The sequence below is a fragment of the Nomascus leucogenys genome, chromosome 8 (assembly GCF_006542625.1).
Source record: "Nomascus leucogenys isolate Asia chromosome 8, Asia_NLE_v1, whole genome shotgun sequence".
Classification (NCBI taxonomy): Eukaryota; Metazoa; Chordata; class Mammalia; order Primates; family Hylobatidae; genus Nomascus; species Nomascus leucogenys.
The window spans coordinates 98,290,483-98,312,904 of record NC_044388.1 but is presented as its reverse complement, the minus strand read 5'-3'; the positions used below and the strand labels follow the sequence as shown (position 1 = coordinate 98,312,904).

General features: G+C 47.1%; 1 protein-coding gene across 3 annotated transcripts in view; it reads right to left on the bottom strand.

Moving 5' to 3' along the window:
* Nucleotides 1–22,422, bottom strand: part of MORN5 (MORN repeat containing 5) — a 39,483-nt gene that overhangs the window by 13,647 nt on the left and 3,414 nt on the right. The window contains exons 2-4 of one of the 3 annotated variants that reach the window (XM_012508774.2): nucleotides 19,109–19,256; nucleotides 16,246–16,357; nucleotides 11,386–11,517 (exon numbers count right to left, since the gene is read on the bottom strand). In XM_012508774.2, coding sequence (XP_012364228.1) covers nucleotides 11,386–11,517; nucleotides 16,246–16,357; nucleotides 19,109–19,256 — 392 coding nt within the window. Of the gene's footprint in view, nucleotides 1–11,296; nucleotides 11,518–16,245; nucleotides 16,358–19,108; nucleotides 19,257–22,422 lie in introns of those variants that run through there. The other 2 variants (XM_012508773.2, XM_030817759.1) reach the window with 2 other exon arrangements.

Genomic DNA, 22,422 nt, shown 5'->3' with positions numbered 1-22,422 from the left:
AGGCAAAATTGTGTTTGTGAATTCAAGTGTATTTCTCTGGGGAGAGGTCCGTAGCTGGGCCTAGATTCTCAGACAGGTTCATGGTTCAGGAAAGGCCACAGCATATTTCGTCCGTTCAGAGCATGGCCTCCGGTATCACATGGACCTAGGTTCATACCCTGATTCCTCCCTTTACTAGCTGCTTGACTGTCAGTAAATAACTTACTCCCTGAGCCTCAGTTTCTGCATCTGCCAAATACGAATAATGGTCTATTCCTCAAAGAACTGGGATGTGGTAAGTCCCTGGCATCACGGAGGCATTCAATACTCATAACTTTCTTTCCTACCTCTTTTGCTTACAGCAAATGCCCATCTGCTGGCAGGGATGTGTGATTGGTGTGGGCATTTGATTTGGCAGTTACAGTGTATTATCCCTCCACAAAGCCTTCATTATGGTGCTGCTAACAACACCGCAGATAAAGCATGGATGTCCCTGCGTGCCAGCCTCCAGGTGATTATAACATTTCGATAAATTGCCTTTTGTCTCGCTGGAGGGATGACAGCGGGAGGAGGCTGTGGGGGAGTCTCACTCGGCCATTTTGCAGAAACTGCAAGGGAAGCACTGTGGCAAGGTAGCCTGGGTTTGCAGAAGGAGTTCTGGCCTAGCAGTGGGAAACCAGGGTACCAGCCCTGGCTCTATCACAGACAGTATGTGTGGGGTTGGACACGTCATTTACCCTCTCTGGGTCTCAGATTTCTCATCTGTCAGGAGAAGGCAGTGGCTTCAAGATTAGGGGAGTCTTGGTTTGTCAGTGGCATTGAAAGACTTGTTCATTGGCCGGGCGCGGTGGCTCATGCCTGTAATCCCAGCACTTTGGGAGGCCGAGGTGGGCGGATCACGAGGTCAGGAGATCGACGCCATCCTGGCTAACACGGTGAAACCCCATCTCTACTAAAAATACAAAAAATTGGCTGGGTGCAGTGGCTCATGCCTGTAATCCCAGCACTTCGGGAGGCCAAGGCGGGCGGATCACTAGGTCAGGAGATCGAGACCATCCTGGCTAACACGGTGAAACCCTGTCTCTACTAAAAATACAAAAAAAAATTAGCCGGGCATGGTGGGGGGCACCTGTAGTCCCAGCTACTCAGGAGGCTGAGGCAGGAGAATATGGCGTGAACCCAGGAGGCGGAGCTTGCAGTGAGCCGAGATGGCGCCACTGCACTCCAGCCTGGGCAACAGAGCAAGACTCCGTCTCAAAGAAAAAAAAAAAGAAAGACTTGTTCATTGGCCAATTTTTGAGCAAGAAAGTGGGCAGAGAACTATCTTGGGAATAGGCATCTGCAACCTTACACTCTTTGGATATGTACTTTTTATATCTCTATAAAATATAGGGCTGCTAGGAAGGCCCTCAGTTCTTTCTTTCATTCATTAGTAAACTCCAACTTCTCATTCAAAGTCAGCTCTAACATTAACTTTAGCATCGAAGTCAGCTGGACCTGGCTTCCAGTTCCAGCTCTGCCACTTGCTATCAGTTTGACTTTGGGCAGGCATTTCACCTTGCCTCAGTTTCATCATCTGTAAAGTGGGAATAACAAGGATAACGACTTTGCAGGGTTACTGTGGAGATTAAATAAAATGAAATAAAATAAAATATACGTAAAGGGCTTAGAGCAGTGCCTGGAACACAGTAAGCAGTTGGCAAATGCTGGCTATTATTATTATCCTGCTTTATCACCTGAAATAGAATATGGATACCTTTGTATATCAATAGATCTATTTCTTCGCTGCCATTTTTAATGATTGCATTGTAGTCTATAGTAAGAATAAACTATATGTTATTTAACCATTCCTCTCCTATTGGACACTGGGGATGTTTCCAGTTTTCAGGTGTCTAAACAATGCCAGAGAAAATTGAGAAGACAAAAGTGATCTTTCTTCTCTAGGTGTTCACTGTGCGGCTTAAATTTCACCCTTTTCTAAAGCTGGGTGGGGAGCAGATAAACATCATGTCTGGGAGCTTTTCGCCCATGCCTCTTTCAACAGATGATCTTGCAGCTGGCCAGAAGTGGAAAGTGGGAAACCTGGGGAGGCAGGCAAGCCTGAGTGTGAATTCAGGCTCCTGCCAAATTTCCTGGGGGAATTCCTTAACCCCACTGAGCCTGTTTCCTCATTGTCAAACAGGGACCACATGAGTACTCCCTACCTCTTGGTTGAGGGTCTGGTGCATGGTAAAAGCTCAGTCATCGTTAGCTGTCACCACCACCATCATCCCCATCTTCCTCATGATTCTGGTGGTGGCAGCCGAGTCACATAAGCCAGGTTACTTTTCAGACCCCAATCCACACCCCTTATTCCCATTGTCCATTTAATGGAGTGTGCATTCAAATGAGGCTTGTGGTTTTGATTTTAAATTCTGTCTGGAACCCACAGGTTCAAACGCAAAAGGGCCCTCTCTGCAAATAATCACTGGTGTGTGATATTTTTAAGAAGCCAAAGCCATTGTTTCTGATTGAAGGAAAGTTGGTGCTATTTTGAAGAGCAGCACGATTAAGCGGTGGCGTTATCTCTTTAACCATTGGGAATTATACGCTGTTTGAAAGATTTGTGAGCTCTAGGACATTTGCCAGATGTGCTTGATTCGACATTTCAGACAACAAAGGGGATAATGTTGGCGGGAGTCTTGACGGCATTTCTGATGATCAGGATATTCTTTGAGGATGGTACTGAGACCTTTCGGGGAAGAATTTCAGCTTTTACATAAACTAATTTGGGATGCTCACTCTCTGTCTTCCACAAAGCAAATTTAGTTCATTGTTAGTTGTATATGTTAAAATGGTTACGAGGGTTTTTTCTTTGAATATTAATAATGTGTCTTTCATCTGAGACACTCGCATGGGGTATCATTAATTGGGAGGAGGGAGTAAAGATTAGTGGTACAGTTATTTTGCAAATGATTACTACTAGTAACACTGAGGCAAGCAACAGCCCCATGAAAGAGATACTCGTACAAACTGCCAGCGAGGCTCTAGCTTATCCTTCCTAAGAGGAATGACAGGGACGTGTAGGAGGGGGAAGGGCTAGAGTTAGTCTCCCAGTTTCCCATCATGGTAAAGGCCATTTGCCCAAATAGCTCCAAATGCTTTTTTATTAGCTCACAGTGTATAAAGGACCCTTTTTTAAATGAAGTAGCATCTGATTGTGAGGACTGTGGTGTTTTTGTCTTAAAGCTCTAAGATGGACTTTTTCATTCACTTGGGAACCTTACTGAGCTCCCACTGGGTGCCAGGAACTGTGCTTGGTGGAGGAACAACTATAAATCAGACATGCCCCTATCTAGAGAGGAGATAGAGGAATACAGAATAAACCAGAACCATGAAGCTGGCAAGAAGAATGAAAAGGACAGGCTTTGGGAAGATTGGGGCTTGAATCTGTCTGTATCACTAGCTGTGTGACATGAGCAAGTTATTAACCTGAGACCAAGTGTCTTCATTGCAAATTGCAAACTGTGTCTCATGCAAATTACCCGCTTGGGGTGGCAGGGAAGAGCATGCGAGGTAAGCTGTTTTTTTGTTTGTTTTTGAGACCGAGTCTTGCTCTGTCATCCAGGCTGAAGTGCAGTGGCATGATCTCAGCTCACTGCAACCTCTGCCTCCCAGGTTCAAGCAATTCTTCTGCCTCGGCCTCCCGAGTAGCTGGGACTACAGGTGTGTGCCACCGTGCCCAGCTAATTTTTGTATTTTCAGTAGAGACAGGGTTTCACCATGTTGACCAGGCTGGTCTTGAACTCCTGACCTCAGGTGATCTGCCAGCCTCAGCCTCCTGAAGTGCTGGGATTATAGGCGTGAGCCACTGCGCATGGCCAAGGTAAGCTGTTAAGGTGCTTGGCACAGAGCCTAGCAAGGATCCTCCACAATAAGCATTCCTTTCCCAGCTGAGCTGTGGATGCACAGGCAAAGCCACATGCCCTTGTTTGAGGGTTGCAGGCAAAGACTTCATGGCCTTCTGTTATGTGCTAAGCATTGAGAGATGAGGAGGACTGAGATGCGTGGAGAAAAGAGGGAAAGGCATTCTGCGCTGGGGGAATACATGAGGTGAGAATAGGCAGTAGGAAGTGCTGGGTGTGTTTATGAATGGATGCCAGCTAGTCCTCTTGGACTAGAACATGGGGCAGAAGAGACAGCAGGGTGGAAGGTAGACCTTCAAAGTTAGGCTGGGGCTCTGAATGCCATAATCAAGCATTTGCAGATCCCAAAGTTTCAGCAGCACCTCATTTTCCAAGCAAAACCATTGAGGAGGCAGAAAGACGGCATATCCAGGCACATCTGTCTCCCTAGAGACTCCTCTCAGGCACCTAGAGAAAGCTTAACCAATCCCAGGCTCTAACTCACTTCTTTCTCTCCAGCCTGAGTCAATAATCATCATAATGATAACAGCCACGATTACCAATCACAGGACACCTGTCTTGGGCCAGGTGCTGTCCTATGTATTTTGAATACTTAATCTTTTTTTTTTCTAACCATAATTTCTCCAATAGGTACTACCACAATGCCCCTTTTACAGATGAGGAGACTGAGGCTCCAAGGGGAAAAGTAACCTATTCATGATCACAGAGCTGGTCAGTGGTAGATCTAGGACTAGAGGCCAGCCTGAGGCATGGATTCCAGGCCCCAGGCTTTTAACCACCACACCACGCCATCTCTCTCACCTCTCTCAGCTCAGCTCTCCAGCCTCTGTGGGGCAAGAGATCCTAACTCAGTCTCTCTTTTGTTTTGTGTTTGCAGTATTGATTAGAATATGTAATAACTGTCTGCAGTTGCTATCATTTATGGCTTTATGGTCCCAATGTAAGCAGCAGTAGAGGGTAGTGGAGAGACCACTGGGCTGTGGTAAGATGGGAGTGGGTTTGAGTTCCAGCTTCACTATCACACATCTGTCATTCATCACTCCAAGATCTAGTTTCCCAATCTCAGGATGAGCCCATTCCCAGCTCACTGGACGCATGAGAAGTCTATGAGATGCAAGGCCCCTGAGCTCAAAGGCTTTAAGGCAGGTACCAGAAATGACTGATGCTGCTAGGGTCACACAACAGGGAGTGGGAGGGGTCTGGGCAGTGCATGGCCCCACCTAGGTGCTCGAACCCAAGCAGCTTCAAGAATTGGACCAACCAAACAAAAACTGCAACCAGATTTGTCCTGAGAGCCACTGGGTTAAGATCTCTGACATGTTAAACTGCTTTGAAAACTTGGATGTGCATAGAAATATAATGGATTGTTTTCATTATTCAGAATCATAAGTTGTCTATCATGTACCAGGTATTGAATTTGGTGTGATTAGTTGAACAATACGAGGGACCTGGGAGCAGGTGCTCTGCCTGCCTGCATGCTTTGTCTTTTACAAACATTTAGTCAGCTCCAACTCATGGGACCCATGTGAGATGCTGGGGACACAGCGATGAATCAGACATAGTCACGTGGTTCCTGCCCTCAGCTGCTCCCAGACTTGTGGGGGAGATAGGCTAATAAAGATACTTCTACTGTCCAGGGCTAAGTGCTAAGAGGTAGGCTTGTAAAGCACAGAGGAGGGATGTTCAACCCAGACACAGCAGTGGAGTGGAGGACAGAAGAGATGGTCAGGGAAGGCTGCCTAGAACAATGGTCCACCAACAGCTGGTCCCACCTTTGAAAAGGTTGTGAAATCAATTTAGTGCCTAGCAACCAGCATCTTAAAAAATAAAGAGAATAGTAAATATTGGGCCGAGCGCAGTGGCTCATGCCTATAATCCCAGCACTTTGGGAAGCCAAGGCAGGTGGATCACCTGAGGTCAGGAGTTCGAGACCAGCCTGGCCAACATGGTGAAACCCCGTCTCTACTAAAAATACAGAAATTAGCTGGGTGTGGTGGTGGGTGCCTGTAGTCCCAGCTACTCGGGAGGCTGACACAGGAGAATCACTTGAACCTGGGAGGTGGAGGTTGCAGTGAGCCGAGATCGCACCACTGCACTCCAGCCTAGGTGACAGAGTGAGACTCCATCTCAAAAAAGAAAATGTCATAGAATGTTGCATGTACAAAGATACATACATCACACGTGTGCACCTGTGTGTATCCTGGATCATGATGTAAAACATTCCTTACTGTGGGTCGAAGGTTTGAGAGCTATAGTTAGAGAGAATATGTTGCCTGCCCTGAACCCCAAAGCCTGGCACATGGTAGATGTTCAAAGAATTTTGATACGTGGAAGGATGGATTTAAATTCTCACAGCAAAGGTGACTCTTCTGCTGGTGGCCCAGCCCGTGACCTGCTGTACAATAAGCATTCCCAGCTCTGACCCACCCAGGTGGTATATGCTTCGTAATAGCAGTGGCTGAGGCCCCTGTGTTTACTCTGGGATGGCCTCAGTCACCCATCTCAGGCCCAGAGGCCCAGCAGCCTGAGCCTTCTGGATGCCAACAGGAAGCACTGTTTGTGGGGGTAGATTGGAATGCAGCAGAAAGAGGTCCCTGGGGAAAACAGAAGAGGGACAGAAGCCTGAATCAGTCCCTCACAGGGTGAGGTGAGTCAGGGGTAATGACTAGGTGGCCACAAACAGAGACTCCTTTTTAGTGGTTTTCAGGACACTCCGAACTTCATCTGTCCTATAATATCAGGACCAAAATACTCCTTGGCTACCTTTCTCCTCCATCATAGACTCTTACTTAAGGTTGGAAGGGCCCTAGAAATTATCCAGTTCAACTCTCTCATTTTACAGATGAAGAGAAAGGGGCCCAGAGAGGGAAGGCATTGGCCCAGGGTCATCCAGCAGGCAGCCTGAGAGCTGGGGCCAGGACCAGGATCCCAGGTCACCTATCCCATCACCCTGAGCCCATGTGCTTCACATACTCCTCTCTCCCATCATCTTACCAGAAGGATCTCCTACCTAATCTGACCTCCTTTGGCCTCTTCTCCATATGTAATCAAAGAAGTCTTTTTCTAAAGAACAAATGAGTTACTACGTTACCTGCCTAAAGCCTTGCCTTGCTCCCCACTGCCTTAGGGTGAAAGGCAACCGTACCCTTTGCCCTCACCCCGCCCACCTCTCGGGCTTCCTCTCTTGCCCTTTGTCTCCTTTCATACTGTTAGCTCATGCTCCTGAATTACTTGGAGCTCCCTATTTATGACATGTTTTCTCCCAACTATAATCCTTTGCACATGCTGTCCCCTCTGCCTTTAACACTCTTACCAACCCTACTGCATTTGTCTGTTCTTTTTTAGGTTACAGAGTAGATCTTTCTTTTTCCAGGAAACCTCCCTGGCCTACTGGCCTCCAGGGTAGAGTAATCCCTGCTGAGTTCTCTGGGAGCAACTCTGTGCTGTTATGATCTGTGTCACCATCAGTTTCGCCTGGCTCCTGAGAGAAGGCTGGGTATAGAAGATAATGCTGCCATCCATTAGGAGAAAGGGAACGCTGTATGGAACCCAGCAGTTCTCCAGGACACCTCTTGGTACTTCCACTGACCACAGTAAAAGTTCATAAAAAACTAACCCAACCAAATAAATAACCAACAAAGGCAGGACCACTAAGGGTTTGGACCCTTCAGGAATGAAGGTTTTGATCACCCTACTAGGTAAAAAGCCAGACCAATGGAAGGGTGGGCTCAAGGCAAATGGAACCTGGGGTGAATAATGGAAGAAGGAATTTATGAATATTAACTACAGCCTTGTGACCAGTTACAGAAAGAGAACTATAGTAGTGATAGCTTTTTCTCCTTGCTTGTATGTGTATGTCTATCTATATCGATGTCATCTATCTTTCTATTTACTCATCTATATGCACATTTTGTTTTGTTTTATTTTGAGAGGGGGTCTCGCTGTATCACCCAGGCTGGAGTGCAGTGGTGCGATCTCGGCTCACTGCAATCTCTGCCTCCTGGGTTCAAGCAATTCTCCTGCCTCATCCTCTTGAGTAGCTGGGATTACAGGCATGCACCAACATGCCCAGCTAATTTTTGTATTTTTAGTAGAGATGGGGTTTCACCATGTTGGTTAGGCTGGTCTTGAACTCCTGACCTCAGGTGATGCGCCTGCCTTGGCCTCCTAAAGTGCCAGGATTACAGGTGTGAGCCACTGCACTCGGTCTGTTTTGCTTTAAGAGATAAGGTCTTGCTGTGTTGCCCAGGTTGCCCTCAAACTCCTGGGCTAAAGAGATCCTCCTGCCTCAGCTTCCCAAGTAGCTGAGGTTACAGGCACAAGCCACCATGCCTGGCTAGCATATTTGTTTTTATTAACTAATTTTTTCTTTTGTTTCCTCTTTTATCCTTGTTATTTTATAGAAGGATTATTAGCAGGAGCTTGTAGGTTATAAACTCTTCAGGCAGAACTGTCAAGGAATAACCTTACTCAAAAGATGGGTGCGGTGTCTGTTGGGGCTTCCTATCTCCCCTCTGTGGGAGAAGGGGAGAGGGTCTTGTGTTAATATGAAGGATGCATTGAAACTTGTTATACAAAAAAATATACATTTGTTAATGTTGTACAGAAGACTTAATATCTATAGAAGAATGTGTGTGGATGCTGAGCAACAAAAGGGGTGGCTGGGCCAATGAGAAGCTATTGACACCTGGCTAGGTGCAGTGTCAGGTAATTAAAGCACTTTGGGAGGCCGAGGTGGATGGATCACCTGAGGTCAGTAGTTCAAGACCAGCCTGGCCAATATGGCAAAACCCCACCTCTACTAAAAATACAAAAATTAGCTGGGCATGGTGGCGGGTGCCTGTAATCCCAGCTACTTGGGAGGCTGAGGCAGGAGAATCACTTGAACCTGGGAGGCGGAGGTTGCAGGGAGCCAAGATCGCATCATTGTACTCCTGATTGGGCAACAAGAGTGAAACTCCATCTCAAAATGAAAAAAAGAAGCTACTGACTTTCAGCTCCAAACTGAGCCTTCTATACTTAACCTGGCAATGGTGGGACTGGAACTGCCTGAATTACATTAGTTTTGCCAGCCTGCTCCTTGTTAGGGGCTGTCAGGCAGACAAAGATACACTCCTTTCTGTTGTCTTTGTTGTTCATGCCAGTGTCATCTCAGCAGTGTCATTTCACTTCCAGTTTCCAGTTTTTTCCACACTCCTAGAATCAGCTTCATCTCTCTCTTCAGAGGCTCCACTGGGCAGTGCTCCCTCGCCAGAGGTCTGGGTCCCAGGTCTGCAGGAGCCCTGCTCTGAGCTCCCAGCAGCCAGCCCCAGCTGGCCTCTGCTCAGGGGTCTGGGTTGCAGGTCCTGGGGGGTCCCTCTGTTGACCTTCTAGGTTCTCACAACCTAATCTCTTACTATTGTCCCCAGTCCTTGAGGGGGTGCCTGCATCCTGCAGTTACTTTCTCTGTTACCTCAATGTCTTCCTTTGCTTTTCTAGTTCCCTGGTAGCCACCAATTTCCTGATATTAAATTCTTCCCATTTTTCTTTTTTTTTTTTTTTTTTTTGAGACGGAGAATCACACTATCACCCGGGCTGGAGTGCAGTGGCGCGATCTTGGCTCACTACAACCTCTGCCTCCCAGGTTCAAGCGATTCTCCTGCCTCAGCCTCCCGAGTAGCTGGGATTACAGGCTCCCACCACCACGCCCAGCTAATTTTTTGGTATTTTTAGTAGAGACGGGGTTTCACTATGTTGGCCAGGTGGTCTCGAACTCCTGACCTTGTGATCTGCCTGCCTTGGCATCCCAAAGTGCTGGGATTACAGGCATGAGCCACGGCACCTGGCCTCTTTCCATTTTTCTAACTGAACTCTTACTGATACAAGATAATGCAGAGTTCCTTCTCACACGGATCCTACAGTCCAGTGGGAGAGACAGATATTAAGCAAATAATTACATTTAATTATGTTGAAATAAGTGCCATGAAGGAAAAGTACAAAGTATATTAGCATATTAAAGGCCCTGAGAAGTTCTGCAGTAAACAAGCCTAGTTAGCATTGTTTAGGGCAACGTCTCCTTATTTTAGTTGACCAAGAAACTTCATGGTAAACCTATTAGCACCCAGCAGAGTTAGCGTGCTACATAGTAGTGCATTGTGCAAATGGAAAAGGCAAGTCATTGAAGAAATGTGAGCCGGGGGACTTGGAGTGTGAGCATTTGCCATGTTCTTCCAGTAGCATCCAGTGGGTTAGGGGCATCTTAGCTCCAGGATTCCAGTCACAGGATTAGCCGACAATTCTCCTTGCTCTTATTCTAGCCCCACAAGGCACCTTTCTGGTCATCACTGACTTACTGAGTACATTTCCCTATAGGGAGAGGATGCTCTCATTCACCAGCGCAGATGTTCTGGTCTACCTGGCAGTTTCTTTCTCATTATAGAGCAAGGTTTCTTGACCTAGGTCTTTAGAGGGACCACCCATCCCTTAAGACTATCTGCAAAATGTGTGTGTGTGTGTGTATGCATGTGCGCATGTGGGCACACATGTGTGCACATGTGTGCTTGTGTGTGTGCATGCATGGACATTTTTCTGGCAAGAGGGTCCGTATCTTTTGATATCCCTGGTGGGAGTGTGACTCCAGAAAAGGGTAAGGTTAGGAATCACTGCATTAAAGGAAAATGTTCCTATTATTTGTGTACTGATCTCTTGTGAGTGTGGTCACTGTAAATGGGTTCTTCTCAGTCTGATCAGCCTTGTGTTGACTCACCAAACTGAGGTTCTGGATCCTCCAAGGTACCTGCTCCCCTGGCTAAAGGATGAACCAACCTTCTTGAACCTCAAGGGATCACTCCCCTCTGAGCCGTTGCCTGTGCCATTTCCTCTCACTGGGAAACCCTCTCCCCAGGCCTTGTGGTCAACCCCCGGTTATTCTTCAGGTCTCAGCTTAGTAGTCATTTCCTCCTTGAAACCTTCTCTGACTAACCACTTCGGGATTTGATACCCCTTATTTGTGCTCCCACAGCATCCGTCCCACCTCTCTGGGGCCCCTACTTTCCCTTCCCACAGGACCATGTTTTTCCCTTCATTGTGTTTGTTCCATGATACAATTAACTGTTTATAGTACTTCTCTGCCACTTTTAGAATGCAAGCTCCTCAAGGAAGGGGGGCTGTGTCCAGCTTTGCTCTGCTTTTCCCCCAACACCAAGCACAGTGTCTAGCATGTAGTAGGTGCCCATTAAAATCGAAGGAATGCATACAAAAATCAGTACCTTAATCCTTTCAGTGTGACATTTATGTGCCATCACAGCTAGACCACGAATGTCCTTTTACCTCACTCTAGGACTATGTACAGATTTGCCAGCCATGAGAAGTCCAAAAAATAAAACATCCAGGTAATCAATTTTTGTCTTTTATCAGCAAAAGCTTCTTTCTCATCAAGTGTGTGCATACATTTGTACATACGGATGCACATACTTATATGTGGATGAAGAGAAAACGTGCTGCAGTGTCAGAAGAAACCTACCTGCGTTTCTTAGAAAGCGGTTCCTATAGTCCTTGATTACCCTCGTGACTGGGTTATAGAAGCCGTCTCCACAATCGTAATAGCCCTTGGGGATTTTTCTAGGTGGGTCCATATTGGTGAGTTGAGCCATAGCTTGAAAGAACATAATGGGCAATTAGTTCACCATCAAGGCCAAATCCAAACCCAGTGTTCCCATAAGGTCCACTTGTGGCTGGTGGCTCATGTGACTATCTGGTTCCCCTGTTGAACTAAATACCCCCTACTCAGGGCAAGAAGCAAACCCAGCAGAAACAGTGCCCCAAAGGAACTTTCTGAACGTGGCTCTTGGGAACAGGGTCTTAGGAACTAGACCCTCTGTCTTCTTCTTCCTTTGACCCCATCCTCCTCCATTTCTTGGGATACCACGACAAAGGGCACAGGTTCTGAAGTCAGACAGACCCTGAGGGTGAGTCAGAGTTGGCAAATGGATAGGCATCAGGTCCAGAAGAGGGGTGGCATTCAAAGCATGGGCAGAGGCCAGAGGCATGCAGCCTTAAGCCCCGCTCTGGAAACCTTGTAGGGCAGAGCACGTATGAAGGAGAACAGCAGAAAAGAAATGGATCAGGAGGACAAGGGGCAGGTGGCGGAGAACCTTGACTCTTGCCAAAGCTGCCACTTATTGAATGTTTATTATGTGCCAGGCATTGTGCTCCTCTTTTATTTAATCCTGAGAGCAACTCTGTGGCTCCATTTTACAGATAAGAAAACTGAGGCTCAGAGAAGTTAAAGTAACTTTCCCAAGGTTATCCAGCTAGGAAGCAGTCCAGTTCTGGAACCTGTATGTTCAGCTGCCAACATCAGGGGAGGAGAGAGCCTAGGTGCAGCCACAGGACCAGGGACACTGAGACCCCTGGGAGGGAAAGAAGATTGAGTGCACCTTTTAGGTCAGGCACCCTATGTGTGTGTATCTTGAAATGCCATGGCTCAAGTAAAGGGAGAGGTTGGAATAAATAACTTCTCAGGTTCCTTCTAACTATAGTTCCTATAATTCCTTGTTCTCTAGACTGAGAGCTTGATGCCCACTGAGCACACAGCACCATGTCCACAGCTCAGTGTCTTGCACACAGTAGGTACTCTTGTGTTGCTTAATGACATACCTAACCCTAACCCTGGCACTGACCCTGATCCTAAACCTAACCCCACATGTACTGGCTAATGATTACCAAGCACTTACTCCATGTCAAGCACTTTACAGCCATTCTCTCACCGAAGCCTCATGCCAATGCCCATCTCACAGATGCTCGAAGAGGTCGCAGGGCACTTTTAACCCTCACCCTGCCTTGCAGGCAGGGCGAGTTGCCATAACAATGCCAGCCCCAAGAGGCAAAGTGTGGAGTGACAAGGGAAGGAAGTAGCTACTTAGAATCAAGCTGCTCTGCTGAGGGTCACTGGAGAAGAAGGGAAGAGCCAGGCGGGTTCGGGGAGAGCCAGGCAGGTTCAGGAAAAGCCACCACGAGTCTGGCAGAGGCTTAGCTTGAGCAAAACCAGCCATTGTGTGAGAGCTAAGGCCTAAGGCTGAGGGCTTTTTGCCTACAGCCTTAATTGGGGTGAAGCGCCCATGGCAAAGTCCAGGCCTCCCATAACTAATCCGGGAGGAGTGATTTGCAAGGTTTTCAAGCTGCAGCCAGACTGGCAGCTCTTTGAAGGAAGAGATGATGTCCTCTGAACTCTGGTCTCCCTGGGTCCAGCCAGTGTCTGACATACAGTAGGAGCTTAGGAAATGTTTCTTAATGTCATTGCTTTAACTCCCCTAAGCACATACTTCACCCTGCACTGTGATGTCAGTATCATTATCCCTGTTTGACAATAACTCTTTAACGAGTACCCACTGTATGCCAGACAATGTGCTAGGGCCCTGCCCTCATGTTGCTCACAGCTTGGGAAGACGAGCTGAACACTCATGATCCAAGCCCTGGGGGGAGATCATAGCTGCTGTGATATGCCACAGGGAGACCTTACCTACTGTGGGAGTTCAGGGAAGGGGGTCCCAGCTCCAGGACGTTGAGCTGAGACCTGAAGGACTGGAAAGAGTTATTTGGGTGAAGTAAGAGGGTTAAAGTATTCCAGGCAGAGAATGGCAGGAAAAAGTGTGGTCTTTTTGAGAAATAGAGAGAAAGCAAGCATGGCAAGAGGGGAGAGAGAAAAACCGAGAAGGGTGGGTAGCCTAGGATGAGGCTGGGACATGAGCAGGAGCCAGAGAATGTCACCATTTCTGAGAATTTGAAACCTTATCTTGAGGGTATAGGGAGCACTCAAGGGGCAGGGTGGGGGGGAGGCAATCAGATTCACACTTTAAAAGATGTAAGTGGCTGGGCATGGTGGCTCACGCCTGTAATCCCAAGTTAAGGAGGGAAGGTTGCTTGAGGCCAGGAGTTCTAGAAGAGCCTGGGCAACATGGCAAGACCCATCTCTACAAGAAACTTAAAAAAAAAAAAAAATTAACCAGGAGTGGTGGCGCATTCCTGTAGTCCCAGCTACTTAGGAGGCCAGATCACTTGGCAGGAGAATTGCTTGAGCCCAGAAGTTCAAAGTTACAGTGAGCTATGATCATACCACTGCACTCCAGCCTGGGCAACAGAGCAAGACTCTGTCTCAAAAAAAAAAAAAAAAAAAAAAAGATGGAAGTGACTGCAGAATGGAGAATGACCTCAAGGGGGCCAAGTGGGGATCTCCAGAGTCAGGTCATCAAGGGGAGAGATGATGGAGGGCTGGAACAGGGCAGTGGCAAAGAGTATGAAGAGAATGCTGCCTGGCACATGGAAGTGCTCAATAAATATTTGTTGAATAAACAAATAAAAGTCTGTATTTCAGAGGTAAAATCCATAGGATCATTGCACTTAGGGGGCAGGGGAAGGGAGGATTAGGCTTACCTAGGTGGATGGGCATGACATTCAGTGAGACAGCCATCATGGTGGGGGTGACAATGAATTCAGTGCAGACAAGTTGGGGAATGACCAATACAGGTGTCAGGGAAGCTTGATGCAGGGATCTTAGGCTCAGGGATTCTGATTTCAATTCAGAAGCTGATGGTAGTTGAAGGCTTAGAAATGTATCAAGTTGTTCAGGAAGAGCATATAGAATGGTAACAGAAAGTGCCTAAGCCAGAGAGCCCCGGGAACCTCAACATGAATAACTGGGGGTGGGGGGATGTTGAGGAGGCACTGGCAAAGAAGTCTGCGGATAGGAGGAAAATAGCAGAGTAAGTGTCAGGAGGGCAAAGGGAGAGAAGGCAGCTCACCCAGTCAACTAACTGACCCAAGGTCATGAAGCTGGGAAGGGAAGGAGATGGGGGTTTGAGCTCAGGTCTGCCTGACTCCAGTGCCTGGGTGCTTCCTGGAGGCTTCTGCCCTGATGGAGGTTGACTTGTGCAGGCTCATCCAGCTACAGACAGAGAATGCTAGGACTCAAACCCACAATTTCTGGCTCCATGCTCTGTCAACAACAGCTCATGGTCTCTCATAATCTAAGTTGGGATTGTTTTTATAGTATACAGAGTTGTTTCCCCATCTGTCATTTTGGATATATTATCTCTGCTGTGCCAAAAACTACACTCTTTTTAAATTTTTTTTTATTATTTATTTTTTTTTATTATACTTTAAGTTCTGGGGTACATGTGCAGAATGTGCAGGTTTGTTACATAGGTATAATGTGCCATGGTGGTTTGCTGCACCCATCAACCTGTCATCTACATTAGGTATTTCTCCTAATGCTATCCCTCCCCTACCCCTGTCTTGAGGCTCACCTGACCTGGAACACATCTCAAAATCACTCAGATGAGTGTTTTTTAGGGTGCCACTTTCTGAATCCAGACTTGTAGTCCAAATGTAGCCCTCTGTGATGAAACACGGTTTTTGCAGGGAGGTAGCATGACATAGAGGACCTCAGAGAGGAGGACTGGGCCTCCAGTGTGAGCTCTGCCGCAGGGAACCATGTCTGGACTCCACAGCCTCAACCTGGAGTGACATGGGACTAGGAAGGCTGACTGGGCAGGGTCATCTGGACATTAGGGAGACAGGGATTACAGAGAGCCTCCCCCAGCACCTGATACACAAAGCATATGCTCTGTCAGTACTGCTTTCACCCTTAACTCTTTCTTTTTAAAATATTTACATAATTTTAGTGTTATAGAAGGTACTACAAATAAGAACAGCTGACATGTACTGTGCACCCACATGCATTTAAGGCACTGTTCTAAACACCTGACATGAATTATCTTATTTACAACAATCTTGGGAGGTAGATGATGCTATTGACCCCACTGTGATTTTTTTTTTTTTTCTGAGACCAGAGTGTCGCTCTGTCCCCCAGGCTGGAGTGCAGTGGTGTGATCTCAGCTCACTGCAACCTCTACCTCCTGAGTTCAAATGATTCTCATGCCTCAGCCTCCTGAGTAGCTGGGATTACAGGCATGCCACCACACCCGGCTAATTTTTGTATTTTTAGTACAGACAGGGTTTCACCATGTTGGCCACGATGGTCTGGAAGTCCTGACCTCAAGTGATCCACCCGCCTTGGCCTCCCAAAGTGCTGGGATTACAGGCATGAGCCACCGTGCCCAGCCGACTAACTCCATTTTGAAGGGGAGAAACTGAGGCACGGTGGGTAAAGTCCCTTGCCCATGGTCCTCTGGCTAGCACAGTGGAGCTGAGATATAAGGACTGGCCTTCCTGGCTCCAGGACCTGGCTCTTTTGTATTCTTCTGTGCCTGCTCAGTTCCTCTTCCCCTGTAAGTTACTTCAGTAGGACACAGTCCACTTATCTGAAACTGTCTTAGTTTCCCTCTCAGTTTGGGTATGAAGGAAAGGGTGGGTGCCTGGGTACCTGCAGGCTTCAAGCCTTTGGGGATCTCTGTATAAAACCTCCTATCATAGCCGTCGCAGTAATGCCAGTTCTTCTCATCATAGTGCAGCCCATCTGCGAAGGTATATGTGCCCTGGAAGACAAGGAGCACACACGTGCATCTGAAAAAGCTGAAGGATTTTGGCCAAGAGGTTCAGATGAAAAGGGAAGTGGGGGGCTTTCTGATGGCCGCAGTAAAGAAGTAGTAACTATCACAATTATTATGGTTGTGACGACAAGAGGGAATGAGTATAAGTGCTGAGCCCTGTCCCTGCCACTCAAAGTAGGTGAACTCACTTTGGCAGATGAACTTGGGCAGATGACCCACTCTCTCTGGCCCTTCATTTCCTCATTTGTAAAATTAAGTTAATGATGGTGTACACGAAATAGGGTTGATTGAAAATTCAATGAGAAAGCACACGTGATGCATTTAGCACAGTGCCTGGCTGTGATGGTTGATTTTGTGAGACAACTTGACTGGGTTGAGGGAAAGGGATGCCCAGATAGCTGGTAAAACATTTCTGGGTGTGTTCATGAGAGCGTTTCTGGAAGGGATTCACATTTTAATCAGTGGACCGAGCAAAGAAGTTCCACCCTCACCAAAGTGGGTGGGCATCATACAATCCGTTGAGGGCCTGGATAGAACAAAAAGGCAGAGGAAGCGCCGATTCGCTCTCTCTGCTTATGCTGGGACATCCATCTTCCTTGCCCTTGGACATCAGCATTCCTGGTTCTCGGGCCTTGGAACTCTGACTGGGACTTACACCATTGATCCCCCTGGTTGAAGCCCTTGGGTTTGGACTGGAACTACACTAACAGCTTTCCTGGGCCTCCAGGTTGCAGAGGGAAGATTGGGAGGTTTCTTAGCCTCCATAATCTTGTGAGCCAATCCCTAATATAAATCTCTTTCCATACATCTCTGTATATCCTATTGGTTTTGTGTCTCTGAAGAACCCTGACTGACACACTGACACAAAGTAAGCACTCAATAAATGTTATTATTCTTTTATTATTATTATAGCTGGAAAGGTCAGAGCCATCAGCCACGGACCTTTGTCCAAACACATACATTCTGCCTTTGCTGCCTTACTGCTAAAGGAAGCCTCAGGATGTAGAAATTGCATTGGCCTGGGCATCAGGAAACACGGGTGGAAATTCCAGTGATACTATTAATTCACTGTGTGACCTCGGGTAAGTCACATCCCCTTCCTGGGACTTAGAGTCTCCAAGCTATAAAACAAGGAGCATTTCTTAACCTTTTTTAGGTCATGAGTCAGGCCCCAACATGCTCTTAGTGAAACTGATGAAAGCTATAGATGCTTTTCCTGGAGAAAAACTTAGTCCCCTTTACACAGAAACTTCTGTATATAAATCAAGAGGTTTCAGTGACTCCCTGAATTCTATTCATGACTCACAAATACCAGGGTAAGAATCCTTGGATTAGGTAAGTTATAATGATAGTAGCAGTGATGGTGGTAATAAGAGCTAACACTTACTGAGTGCCTCTTGTGTGCCGGGAACTTAGCAAAGTGTTCACATATATATATATATATTGTCTCATTTACTCTTATGATCATCCTAGGAGGTGCCTTGTACTATTGTGGTAGGCTGAATAATGGTCCCCCAAAGATGTCCCTGTCTGCTGCAACCTGTGAATATGCTACCTTACATGGCAAAAGGGATTTTGCATATGCAATTAAATAAAGGATCCTGAAGTGGGAAGATTATTTGGATTACCTGGGTGTGCCAAATATGATTGCAAGGTTCCTATGAGAGGGAAACAGTAAGGTCAGGGTGAGAGAAGAAGAGATGATGATGAAAGCAGAGGGACGAAGGGTGATGTGATGATGAAAGCAGAGGTCGGAGTGATGCGTGCCCATGAGCCAAGGAATGCAGGCAGCCTCTAGAAGCAGGAAAAGTCAAGGAAACAGGTTTTCCCATACAGCATCTGGACAGAATGCAGGCTTGCTGACCTATTTCAGATTTTTGAGCTCCAGAACTGTAAGATAATACATTTGTGCTGATTTCAGACTAAATTTGTGGTAACCTGTTACAGTACCAACAGATAACTAATGCAACTAACTGTCCTGAGTTGATAGGTGAAGAACTCTCAGGGAGGTGAAGTTGTGGGCCCAAGATCAGGCAGTAAGTGGTGTAACAGATGCAAATTAATCATGGCCTCTCCACAGATCCTTCCAGATCTAGAGGGAGAGGATTCTACAGCCCTGGGAGATCCAGAAGCAGGGAGAAATTAGCCGGGCATGGTGGCACATACCTGTAATCCCAGCTACTCAAGAGGCCTGGGCAGGAGAATAGCTTGAACCCAGGAGGCAGAGGTTGTGGTGAGCTGAGATCACACCACTGCACTCCAGCCTGGGCAACAGAGTGAGACTCATTTTCAAAAAAAAAAAAAAAAAGCCAGGTGCGGTGGCTCGCATCTGTAATCCCAGCACTTTGGGAGGCTGAGGCAGGTATATCACAAGGTCAAGAGATCAAGACCATCCTGGCCAACATGGTGAAACCCCGTCTCTACTAAAAATACAAAAATTAGCTGGGCGTGGTGGCGCACGCCTGTAGTCCCAGCTACTCGGGAGGCTGAGGGAGGCTTGAACCCAGGAGGCGGAGGTTGCAGTGAGCCGAGATCACGCCACTGCACTCCAGCCTGGTGACAGAGTGAGACTCCATCTCAAAAAAAAAAAAAAAAAGTCGGGGGAGGGGGGAGAAGCAAAGAGAAGAGTGAATGGAAGGAGGTGGGCACCAGACAGGGAGGATGGGGCGCCAGAGGGTGAGGCTCTTCTTGCCCAAGGATCTCTCCTCCACAGCACCTGCCCCCCCGGCTGATCACCTTTATGGCCAATCCGTTTTCCCAAATGGCGTTGTATTGGCTTCCACTGGGGAAGTACAGGGTTCCTTCGCCATGAAACACGCCGTCCTTCATTTCCCCAACATATATTGTTTCGGTAGGGAGGATGTACTTGGCTTTGCCCTCCATCCTGTAAAGACACAGGGAAATCACTGAACTGTGTGTGACAGCTGGAGGGTCAGAGCTGGCAGGCGACAGAGTGAGCAGGAACCCCATTCTCAGCATTCTGATCCTTCTCAACCCAGCAGTACTCTGCTGAAAACAAAATTTTTGTTTTGTTTCCCTCAAAAGCTCAAAAATGAAGAGGAGAATAGAGTTTGCTCTGTTCATTCTCCTCTTCACCTAGAGGCTCACTCTCACCTTGGAGTTCACACTGCTCCCTGAAATAAACCCCCTTAGTAGGCCCAGAGAGTGTAGAGATGTGCCCAAAATCACACACAGTAAAAACTGTGGACACTAGAGCCCAGGTTTTCTGGCAGCTGGTTCTGTGATTTCTCTGTCCCCCATGACTAACCCATCCTTGCCTGTTATGTCACAAGTGGAATATTTGGGAAAATATGAAATTTAGAGACAGGAGTAAGGGTTTGAATCTTGCCACCATTTTATATATATACGTATACATATATATATATATAAAATCTTGGATACTGATATTGTTTGGCTGTGTCCCCACCCAAATCTCATCTGGAATTGTAGCTCCCATAATCCCCACATGTCATGGGAGGGACCCAGTGGGAGGTAACTGAACCATGGGGGTGGGTTTTCCCTGTGCTGTTCTCATGATAGTGAGTAAGTCTCATGAGATCTGATGGTTTTATAAAGGGCAATTCCCCTGAACATGCTGTCTTGCCTGCTGCCATGTAAGATGTGCCTTTGTTCCCCCTTTGCCTCCACCATGATTGTGAGGCCTTCCCAGCCATGTGGAACTGTGAGTCCATTAAGCCTCTTTTCTTTATAGATTACCCAGTCTTGGGTTATGTCCTTACAGCAGCCTGAAAACAGACTAATACAGATACTTTCCCAAACGTCTTTGCTTGTGCCTCCCTCCCTTCCTTCCCTTCCTTCCTTCCCTTCCTTCTTTCCTTCCAAACAGGTGTTTACAGAGCACCTACATTTTGTTAGGGACGATGCTGATGGTCCAACCTGCTGAATACAACACAGATTCAACAGTGATCAAGGCAGATGCAGTCCCTGTCCTCGGGGGGCTCACAGTCTAGTGGGGGACAAAATTGAGCAATTATATAACGTGTGATAAGTGCTATGCAGGAGGAAGACAGGCTCATACAGGAGAACAAGGCAGGGACACCAGCTTGACCAGTTGACTAGCTTCTTTGTTTTGTTTTTTGTTTTTTCCCAAGACCAGGTCTCGTTCTATCTCCCAGGCTGGAGTACAGTGGTGTGATCATGGCTCAATGCAGCCTCAATCTCCTGAACTCAAGTGATCCTCCCACCTCAGCCTCCCAAGTAGTTGGAACCACAGGTGTGCCCCACCACGCCCGGCTGATTTAATTTTTTTTTTTTTTTTGTAGAGACAGGGTTTCCCTAGGTTGCCCAGGCTGATCTAGAACTCCTGGGCTCAAGTGATCCTCCTGCCTCAGCCTCTTGTTTTGTAATTAGATATCTTATCTCCTGTATTTAATTAAAGCTTCTTTAAAGGAAGACCTTGGTATCCTCAGCTCCTAGAAACACTAAGCAGGTGCTTCATAAATGTCTCCTGAGTAAAGAATGAATGAAACAGAAAGAGTAGTCAGTGAACAGAGTGGATGACAAAGTTGTTGAGATAACTGAGTGAGATGATGGATGTGAAACTATAGCAAAATGCCCGGCATAGAGCAAGAACTTGAAAACTATTTCGCTTTTATTCTAGTGCAAGACAGGGGGGGAAAGGAGAACTCCTCTTCTCCTTCCCTCCTCTACTCTTTGCTTGAGCTCACATCTATCATTTCTAAGCACCATCTCCATATTCAAGTTCTACACCCTTCTCTGAGGTTAGACCCCACCCCTTTTCTTACCTCAAACTGGACGTCAGTGTTCAGACCTCTGAGAGACATCTCCAATTCGCCTAAAACAGAACTCATCTCCTCCACCCCTAAGCAGCACCTCCTTAGAGTGCTCCATTTCCATGAATGGTATTAGAATCCTCTGGTTCAAGGCCAGGAGCTGGGCCCTGGGCTGGGGCTGTAAGCCATCTCTGGACGGGACTGGAGCCAATCAGCTGCCAACTCCTGGCAGTAAAATCCCCAAACCTCTCCTACATTTTTCTCTTTCCTGCAGCTCCACTGCTTCTGCCTTGGCCCAGGGTTCTGCTGCCTCTTACTGGGACAACTGCAGTGAGCTCTGAGCTGATCTCCCCATCTTCACTTTTCCTGCTTCCCTCCTCTCTCTGCCTCCTTCTCTCCTTCTCCTCCCTTCTTCTTTTTCTCCTTCCCTCTCTCTTCCCCTTCCTTTCTCCCTCCTTCTCGTCCATTTTAAAAAATTCATTCAAGGTGAAAAGCCTGCCTTCTAAATTCAAAGTAAGTTAAAAAGATGAAAACATCCACTTTATAGTGAAGACTTCAATCCATAATAAGGATATGATTACCAGATCTCAAATACCTATCAATTAGCTGGGCATGGTGGCACATATCTGTGGTCCCAGCTACTGGGGAGGCTGAGGTGGGAGGATTGCTTGAGTCCGGTGGGGTAGACATTGCCATGAGCCAAGACTGCACCACTGCACTCCAGCCAGAGCACTCCAGAGTGAGACCCTGTCTCAAACAAACCCCTCAAAACCTATCATTCATTCATTCATTCATTCAGCCAACATTTACTGAGTCTCTACCACACATATGCATTATGAGGAGAGATACAGAGATGAAATAAGTTTTATTTCGTGATGTTTGGCCCTACCAGGATCTATCAGTGGTTCCTCCACCACCAGAATTGTGCATGGTATTGAAATTTCTTTGCCAGAGCACAGACCGCCTGTCCAGCTTCCCCTCGCATAACTCCTCTGGGCACAACCCACTCTCCTGCCCAACTGAACTGCCAGCTCTACTCCATATGTGGGGGGGCTATTGCTCATGCTGTTCCCTCTGCCTAGAAACTTCTAGAAAAAAAATTCTTCCTCTTGCATCTCCAACCACCTAAATCCTACCCAACCTTCAAGGCCCATTTCAAATATTATCTCTTCCATGAAGCCTTTAAGGACGTCTCCGACTGTATGTGGCCTCTGAAGGGCCCCAGCAGCAGGGGTCTATTGTAGAAAGCACGTGGGCCTTAGAGTCTGATAGACCTGGGTTTTAATACCTGCTCTG